This window comes from Lampetra planeri, chromosome 44 (assembly GCF_965212315.1).
Source record: "Lampetra planeri chromosome 44, kcLamPlan1.2.h2, whole genome shotgun sequence".
NCBI classification, from domain to species: Eukaryota; Metazoa; Chordata; class Hyperoartia; order Petromyzontiformes; family Petromyzontidae; genus Lampetra; species Lampetra planeri.
The window spans coordinates 9565804-9575970 of record NC_136150.1 but is presented as its reverse complement, the minus strand read 5'-3'; the positions used below and the strand labels follow the sequence as shown (position 1 = coordinate 9575970).

At 44.5% G+C, this 10167-nt stretch overlaps 1 protein-coding gene across 1 annotated transcript in view; it reads right to left on the bottom strand.

The window, feature by feature from the left end:
- LOC144732924 (synaptophysin-like) overlaps positions 1–10167 on the bottom strand; it is an 89102-nt gene that overhangs the window by 12783 nt on the left and 66152 nt on the right. Inside the window, exons 3-5 of the mRNA XM_078614589.1 lie at positions 9033–9157; positions 5906–6104; positions 332–529 (exon numbers count right to left, since the gene is read on the bottom strand). Coding sequence (XP_078470715.1) covers positions 332–529; positions 5906–6104; positions 9033–9157 — 522 coding nt within the window. The remainder of the gene's footprint in view (positions 1–331; positions 530–5905; positions 6105–9032; positions 9158–10167) is intronic.

The window sequence follows — 10167 nt, the reverse complement described above, 5'->3', positions numbered from 1 at the left end:
ACAAACAAGCTTACCTTTCCCCTAAATCATCACAGCATGCTTTCCCCCTTCACGGTTACCACCTGCCCAGCTTTAACCCAGAGAGTCCAGAAATTGCCATCTGTGTGTGTGGCAGGATTTTTTTTTTTATCGAGTTCTGATTCCAAGTATCGTGTTGATTTTTATTTCGGCACGCAGTACTGCGGTCTCAATAGACCTATAGGTCCACCGAGAAATACGTCGGGGTTTGGGCAAGCCACCGCTCAAACCGGCTCTGCCCTGCCCTGCCTCTCTGCAGCAGCATCCCGGCATTTTCGATCGCGAGCGCGGGGCAAGAGACGTCGAAACTCACAACGGAGACGCTGAGGCCGGAGGTCACGGGGTCGAGGCCCTCCTTGCAGGTGGCGAGCGGCACGGCGGCCTGGCACGCGGCCACGAGGAAGATCACCTCCTCGGGGTCCGTGGCAGATTTCACGTCCGAGAGGCCCTTAGCCCAGGCAGAGGCACTCACCAGCCACAGGAAGGAGAACACGACAGTGGCGATGAAGTCCTGAGGGAAGAAACATCGGATAAGGAGATGGAATAGGGAAGGAAAGAGGTCGAGGCGGGGGGGGTAGGGAGGAGGGGTTACTCACAGCATGAGCACGGTCATCATTGTCATCGTCGTCAATTGTCATAATCATTATCATACTCTACATCAGGGGTCCTCAAACTACGGCCCGCGGGCCACATGCGGCCCGCCGAGGACATTTATCCGGCCCATGGTCACTAATTGGGCTGCACTTGTGACCACTAATTGGGCTGCGCTGGTGAGCACTAATTGGGCTGCGCTGGTGAGCACTCATTGGGCTGCGGTGGTGGGCACTGATTGGGCTGCGGTGGCGAGCACTGATTTGGCTGCGCTGGTGAGCACTGATTGAGCTGCGGCGGTGGGCACTGATTGAGCTGCGGCGGTGGGCACTCATTGGGCTGCGCTGGTGAATGATTCAATGGGCCAATTGACTGGACTTGCCCCCCAGGCCTAAGGCTGCCAGCCCTCCCCTGGCTGCGCTTGACTGGCTCTCCCTCCCTCAGCTCCCTCACTTGCCCCTCGGCTCCACTCCCAGTGATATTCCTGTGTGCTGGGGATGTACTGCGATCTGTGAACAAAACTGCAGGTGTAATTAACTTTTTAATGGCACCCGCACCAGTGTGAGCCTGGGGTAAAAGCGGAGTTCCCCCAATCAGACTGCATTAATGGGCAGTGCAGTCTGTATGTCTCTGTGTGGGCAAAGTTATTGCTGGTATACTGTTTTTGTAGCGCTGTATATATATTGGTATTTTACTAATAGCAATTTTGACTCCCTAGGAAACTGATGTCAAGAAAGAGAAAAATTGACTCGGAGTGTAGGATATTCAAAGAACAGTGGACTTATGATTACTTTTTCATGCAGTACAAGGAAAGAGCTGTGTGTCTGATATGCCAGAATATAGTGTCTGTGTTCAAAGAATACAATTTACGTCGACACTATGAAACTCAACATAAAGATAAATATGATTGTTTGGTCGGAGAAGTGAGAAAAGATAAAATATTAAAACTGAAAAATACATTAACAACTCAGCAAAATACTTTTGTGAAGCAGAAGCAGCTAAATATTTCATCACTGCGAGCAAGTTTTCAAGTTGCCAAGCTAATAGCGTGCACTGGCAGACCATTCGTGGAGGGAGAATTTGTTAAAGAATGCCTTATTTCTGTTGCCAAAGAGATGTGTCCAGAGAAGGCCGATTTATTTAGTACAGTGAGTCTTTCAGGACCTACAATTATTCGGAGGATTGAAGAAATGGGAGACAATTTGCATCAGCATTTGCAAAACTCCACAAAAAAACTTTCCTATTTTTCCTTGGCACTCGACGAAAGCAATGATGTTCGTGATTCTGCACAACTTCTAATTTTTATTCGTGGGATGAATAACTATTTCGAAGTCACAGAAGAGCTTGCTGCACTGCAAAGCATCAAAGGAACAACTACAGGAGAGGATATCTATGAAAGGTTTGCCAAACTGTGAATGGTTTGGAGCTGAATTGGGCTAAACTAGCCAGTGTGACAACTGATGGTGCTCCTAGCATGGTGGGGTCTAAGAAAGGAGTAATTGCTCGCATTAACCAAGAGATGGACAAACATAACCATTCTCATCCAATAGCCATACACTGCCTCATCCACCAACAAGCGCTGTGTAGTAAATCACTGAAGTGGAACTCTGTTATGAAAATTGTGGTATCTTGTGTTAGCTTCATTAGAGCTCATGCACTAAACCACAGACAATTTCAGGAATTTCTGTCTGAACTAAATGTTGACTATGAAGATGTTCTGTACCACACAGAAGTCCGTTGGCTGAGTCGAGGGAGAGTTTTGAAACGTTTCTATGACTTACTTCCACAGATTACAGCTTTTCTGCTTTCAAAAAACAAAGAAGTACCAGAGCTCAATGATGCAGAATGGAAATGGCACCTTGCCTTTCTGACAGATGTAACAGAGCTACTCAACAGTTTCAATGTGCAACTTCAAGGAAAGGGGAAGCTCCTCTGTGATATGCAATCACATGTCAAAGCATTTGAAGTAAAATTAGGCCTCCTCATCAAACAAGTTAAGGAGGAAAACTTCTGCCATCTCCCCACAACTCAAAATCTGTTAGCAGAAAAACCATTGGTTGCAATTCCCAAACAAAACATGTGTGGATTCACTGGAAAAATTGCAAAAGGAGTTCCAATTTAGATTTAAAGAGCTTCATCTCCATGAACAGGACATACAGCTTTTCCGTAACCCATTTTCTATTGACATTGAAAATGTGGATACAATTTACCAAATGGAACTGGCTGAACTGCAGAATTGTGACTCTCTGAAAGACGCATTCAAGTCAAGCAGCCTTCATAATTTCTATGCATCTCTCCCCTCTGAGACATATCCTCATCTCAGGAACCATGCACTCAAAATGGCAACCATCTTTGGCAGCACTTATGTCTGTGAACAGACTTTTTCCAGAATGAAACATTTGAAATCTCCAACCAGATCTAGACTAATGGATGCACACTTGCATCACTTGTTACGACTAGCAGTGACAAATATGGAACCGGACATTGACCATCTCATTAGCCAAAAGCAGGCCCATAGTTCTCATTGAAATACTGGCAAGTTTGTTGATTTAACTTTACTTGTTCTTCATTTTAAATATTGTATTTGTTCCCGTTTTGTTTCTTCACTTCAAAATAAGATATATGCAATGTGCATAGGAATTTGTTCATAGTTTTTTTTAACTATAGTCCGGCCCTCCAACGGTCTGAGGGACAGTGAACTGGCCCCCTGTTTAAAAAGTTTGAGGACCCCTGCTCTACATCATCATCCTAACTGTCATTGGTCATCACTGCTGTAATCATCAACATCATGGTCATAGTTGCAGTCCTTGGATCACCATAATTGTCATCAGCAATGTCACTGCCATCATCATTGTCGTCATCACCACGAACAATCGTCATCATCAATCATCGTCATTGCCTTTATCAATCATCGAAAATCATCACCATTTGCACTGTTGTTGTCGTCTTGGTCATTATTATGCATGTAATCTTCATCATTGTCATGCTGTTTGTCATCGTCGCAATCATCATCACTGTCGTTATCATCATCATTCATCATTGTAATTATCAATGATCAATATACATAATTCATGTCAGAGAAGTTCCACGATTTCGGACATACGTTTAGGACACAACTTTAAATTAAGGCTGATTTCTGGAATGAGTCATAGCCCCTTTGTCCCAGCACGTCCGACACCACAGTGCTATTTTATTTCTCATGCATATCAAGAAAGGTGGACACATTGTTTATTTACGACAACCCTAAATGATTGCCGTCCATTGGCCGTGCAAAACCCCACTTCACAATCGCACCGAGTGACCACCCGAAGATTTGAAGCGTCCGAGATGTACGTCCAATAGCGTGTCCAGCATCTGTTTATATGCCACACCAAACGGTTGTGCAGTTTGATCGTTTGCATTAGGCTAAGACTGATTGTGTATATGGCCTGCCGCATCTAAGTGGAATAGTGCAGGTCGTGGACAGACTCTCCGCAGTGCCCCCTTTGCGTGGGCATTACGAGATATTAAGTCCAGCGCTGGAAGGATTAGGGGCGTGCTTTTGTGTTTGGCAGACGATCGAATGGGGACACGAAGACAGCCGCGCTGGACTTAGCGAGCAGCAGATGGGCATGCTGCGGTGCACAGCGCGAGTTTAAACCCCGGTCTCGCCAAGACAAGATAAAGCCTGGCGTCGCTCTCCGATGCGCGTTCGGGTTGTGCCGCGTGTTGTTCGATGCGACGTCCGACGTTTCACTCCTTGGGCTGGGAGCTTTTTTAGGCACTGAATGAAGCTGGTTTAACACGTAGGCTTTCGCGACCAATATTGTTCATAATCAACGATTTTTGGGTTTAGATCGCGTTATTTATAAATGTGTCGTAACCCTCCACCACCCGACACGGCCAATCAGTAAAAAAAGTGTCACGTTGACAAAAGACAAATAGTTCACTGCTTTAGCCCACCGGTGTGTTGAAGCGTGAAACCGCAACATTTACAATTTGAGTACGACGTTTCGCTGGTAATTGCATCCAGCATCATCGGGCAATTCGCCAGAATGGTGAGGCTCTGCTGTGTCTCCCGTTCTTATATAGAGCAGCAGCAGGGTGACGTCATCATTAACTCATTAACTCATCAGGTACAAAGATTTGAGGGGGGGGTTATTGCAATTATATACTTGATTAGTAATAAGGCTATTGTTACGATGCGAGTTGTAGATTAGTAATCATTTGGAATGTGTTCTATTGTGATTATGCTACATTAATAATCAGTTAGTGCTTGTTTCCCTTATAAGGAATTGTAATGCATCTTATTTAATAATACGCTTCCAGGCCGCACTAAGCCTGTAGCTGTCTGAGCGATTAAAGTTATTTCTGTTTCTCTCAATCTCAATGGATTCTCTAATTAGTCTTTGCCAGTAGTAACTAGTTTTACACAACACTTCAACGTTGTCAAAATCCATTGAGTGTCCCTGTTGGCAAGCATGTATGTGGCAGATGCTATATTGGACAGACGGCGTAACGTTAGTGTAAGACTAAAAGAACACCAGAGAAATATTAAACTATCGCAAACACAACTGTCGGCAGTGGCAGAACATGCTTGCCAACAGGGACACTCAATTGATTTTGACAACGTTGAAGTGTTGTGTAAAACTAGTTACTACTGGCAAAGACTAATTAGAGAATCCATTGAGATTGAGAGAAACAGAAATAACTTTAATCGCTCAGACAGCTACAGGCTTAGTGCGGCCTGGAAGCGTATTATTAAATAAGATGCATTACAATTCCTTATAAGGGAAACAAGCACTAACTGATTATTAATGTAGCATAATCACAATAGAACACATTCCAAATGATTACTAATCTACAACTCGCATCGTAACAATAGCCTTATTACTAATCAAGTATATAATTACAATAACCCCCCTCAAATCTTTGCACCTGATGAGTTAATGAGTTAATGATGACGTCACCCTGCTGCTCTATATAAGAACGGGAGACACAGCAGAGCCTCACCATTCTGGCGAATTGCCCGATGATGCTGGATGCAATTACCAGCGAAACGTCGTACTCAAATTGTAAATGTTGTGGTTTCACGCTTCAACACACCGGTGGGCTAAAGCAGTGAACTATTTGTCTTTTGTCAACGTGACACTTTTTTTACTGATTGGCCGTGTCGGGTGGTGGAGGGTTACGACACATTTATAAATAACGCGATCTAACCCAAAATCGTTGATTATGAACTGAATGACGCTGCTCACTTTCTCCTACAATTAAAATGCATTGCCGGCTGCTCATGGGTCCGCGGTCAATCACTCACAATCATGGGTCCACGGTTGTTCTCCGTGTACTTCTGCTGTAGGAAGATGTAGACGACGATGGCGGCGAGGGAGTAGAGGAACGCGAAGACGGCGACCGTGACGTAGAACTCGACCGACGAGGAGAAGTCGCCCGTCAGGTAGAGGCGCTCCACCTCCGCGCCTTTGCACGCCGGCACGTCAAAGAACACCTGGTGCAGGCTGGGATGGATGGCAGAGACCGGGGCAGGGGACAAGACAAGGGGGGAGAGGGGCGAAGAGGAGAGGGAGGGAATGGTGAAGGGGGTGGGGGGTGATGAGAGACAAGGGAGTAGCAGGAGCATGGAAGACGGAGCAGAGGAAGAAGATGGAATGGGAGGTGGAGAAGGAGAATAGGGGGGAATAAAATAAGAATGACAGGGAATATAGTGAAGATGGTAAATAAGAGGGAGGATAGGGAATAGAGGGAGGAAAGGGAATAGAGCCACGCATATGTAATGGATTAATGTAACCATACAATCACAAGAGGGCGCCACAATCGCATGTAACAAAAATAATAATATAGAGTGGACCATCGATTATCAAGACCGAATTTCCAAAAACGGTGGATAATCACTAATCATCATTATTTTGCATAACATTTTTATAGGTGTGATGTATATGTTTTTAGTGTTTTAAATGTGTTTACTATATGAAATTGGCATGAATAAATATACAAATAGACACAAATAAATATCCCAATGTAAAAAAATTACTGTATTTACAATCTCAAACACCCTGCATGGGGTGATGTATGTACTACTACTACGCTCTTGTTTCAACAACAACTTGATGTGTGACGATCACCGGACTGATGCGAATGCTGAATTACACGCACACTTTTCGCCGGATCGCAGTCTGTATATTTTCTGTTTTTATTGCTGTAGTTATTAGTCATGAAACATGTATATACGTGCAGTATTTTCATTGTTCAAGGTGTATGTACGTAGTGTATAATGTGCTGTATATTATATTTGATGCTGAAATCAAGCAAAGCTGCTTTTACGGACACGGTGCCAATCGCTGCATTGGTTACAGCCTTTGGAGCGTTTTTTGGCGGTTTCGCCGGATCGGCCTGGGACCGCCGTAAAACGTTGGAAGCTGGATAACTGCGTGCCGAATAATCGATCATCACCTGTATACTTTTTGAATACAAAATCTTGACGTGATAATGGTGTGGCATATCGCTGCCTCCCCCTGAAAATCAACCTGCGGTATGCTCTTTTATTTCTTTGGAGTAGAAAACAATGCAAAATGTTTTGGCGCTTCCATGAATGACTCCTCTCAGTAGGAAGGTGGGTACTCAATTGTATTTAGGATATCGAGCAGCTCAGAGGTCAGAGCCGGCAACCCGTCGAGAACCTGAATTTGAATGTAATGAATTGCACACGGAAAAATATGCCCTGTAAGTGCAGATATGAGGCAAGTGATTTCAAAAGTAGCTCTGTGATATCTCCTTCAGTGGACCATCGTTGCAACACTGTGCAATGCAAGACACTAAAACGGATTGTTTCATCCCATGACATACAATGCCAAGAGCAGAATTGAGATGAAACTTAGAAGAAAAAAAAAACATTACGGGGAAAAAATTAAATTAAATTTAAATTTGTATCATCGCTGAGACCACTGAGAGCCGATATTTAATTTCCATGTCGGTGTTCTGACAGGCGATTGCTTTTGAAATGGAGGAATGGGATTTGGGATTTAATCCGTTTTGATAGAGAACGCCTTGTTTGCTAGCTTCATAACATTTGCTACTGAAATTTTAAACTATGAACATTGCCCGTGTACCGATAGTTCGATGGGCGTCACGGTGATGAGATGCTAACTACCTTGCCTGATGCCTGTATATATGGAGTTTGCTTTGTTTCTCTCGCCGTGGTCATGTGGACTTTTCTCGGGTCCTTTGGTTTTTCCCTCCACATTTAGAAACGTGCGTTTAGATTATTTGCCTGCTATACATTTCCACATGATAAGCCACTTCATTGAGCTATCATTTGTGGCCAGGTTGCTTCTGAAAAAGAGTATATAGCCCAGTGGGCCTTACCTGGTAAAATAAAAATTGTTTAAAAGTTTTAAGAGAGCGTTTAATAGTTTATAAAGTGCAATGTAATTGAGGGGCTGACTTATTGTCTTGGTGTGGTCTTGGATTGTTGTCGTTTTTCTGCCTTGTCCAAGCTTGCATTGGTGTTGACAATTATGCTGGAATGTATGTACTTGCCCTTCCATGCTATATCAATAAGTATTTACTTATTGCTTTGCTTAATTTTTTCTCTATCTTACTTTTGCATCCTTCCTTGCATTTTTTGTTGATGTAACTTGCTGACGACGAACTACTTTCTTGAGCTGTGTGGCTGAGCGCTACGGTACAGTACGCGGAATGATACAGGAACGCTGCGGCGTGCCCTCAGTTATTTGTCCCGCTATCTCACCGTATGTGCGCTATAGTAGTACATTGTATCTCGCCAAACTTCATCGTTATGTTATTTATGGGGAAACTGTTTTGGCTTAACGCGTTTTTAGCTTTTCACACTTTTCAGGAACACATCTACCGTGCTAAATGAGGACTTTATAATATATTTGTTTCTGTGTGTATATTAATACATTATTGTATCATGCTGCTGCCATGGCTGCATTGGCCGTGCACAAGCACAATTAACATGAAAAACTAACATACATCAACAACACCGCGCCCTTAAGAGGAAAGAAAAACACGTGTCATGCTGTGAGGATGGGCCGTTGTCCAAGGCATCATAATCAGAACCTTTGATTATCCTGGAGGAAGAACCCGATGAGCTATGAAGCTCTTTTTCACAGCTGTCCAGTAGGGGGTACGGGGGTCAGCGTCGCCTGTTATTTATTTTGAAGGCCACAGTGTTATCGATGAACAGAGTGGACGATGGTAGCCTGCACGCGGCTCCGCTCCTCTGTTCGGCGAGAAACCACGACCAGTGCCACCATCAGCCCGGCGACCGAACACCGATCAATAGCCTCCCGGGTCTCCAGAGCGAAAACTCAACTCGCTGACGAATGCATTCAGGTCGTCCGTTCTGCATGTGTGTTCAAGTGCACGCGTCGCTGTGACCGTGGCGTTTTGTTAATTTCCACTACCGGAACGGGTAGGAGAACTTGATGATGACGTTGGGGTTGGCTTCGGAGCGATTCTTGCAGTTGACGGTGAGGCCCAGCTCCCCCGTGTAGCCGCTGCATGTGGCGAACGCGAATATGGAGAAGATCTATGGGGAGCGGAGAGAGGATGGGGGGGGGGAGCGAGCGTTAAAATCCATACCCAGTGTAACCAAGCCGGGCTGTCGCGGTGGTGGTTGCTCACGTGGCCTCCATGGAGGAAGAGAGAGAGGGAGGGAGCCGAGGTGCCCATACCCTGGCTCGCCAGTAGAATATGGAACAGCAAAGTGCAGATTGACATCATCTGTCCCTTCTGTATGGGAGAGCGTTGTCCCCTCGCATGCGTGGGTTTTCTCTGGGTGCTCCGGTTTCCTCTGACATGTTTAAATGCTCGTTCAATAGCAGAAAATATATTCATGTTAATGAGAGAACTGCAGACGTTTGGCGATTGTTGGTAGCACTGTTGGTTGCGTTGGTGCCACTCAGTGCCAGCTTTGTGGTACTTCAGCGAATGTGAGATGAAATTCGCATGAACGACGATGCTATACGAAACTCAAACTTTACTTTATTCATACTCTTTGGTTATTTCGGTAAAGTCAAATAAATAGGAAAATAAATAATAGATCACGACCATTCGATCTCAACAACAAGCAATCATTGTCAGGCGAGAGAGATCTATTATTTATTTCCTACGTGACTTTACCGAAAGAACCAAAGAGGATACATTCCTGCAGTTACGAAAGCTTCAAATCAAGATTTAACCACCTCTACGGGGAGGATTTCCACATAACTCAGACATAACTTCAACCGAGAAGATGGATTCAAAATTTTGCAATCTTTGATAGGACGTGATCAACCAGGTAAAGTGTTAACTGTTGTGTTATCCGACTCTCTGAGTTGCATTACATTTCTAAATTGTGAAGTGTGATATCTAAGCTTCATTTTCCTTTTTTCTCTTTCTCACCTAAGCGCTCTTTGAATTTCACCCCCACCCTCTCGCCCGTTACGGCCTCCCCTCCGCCCTCTCGGATCTATATAATGCCTCGTTACAACGGCATGCTTCTTTCTCTCACCTGAAGACGATCGCTTGTTGTTGCGATCGAAACGTCATGATATATTA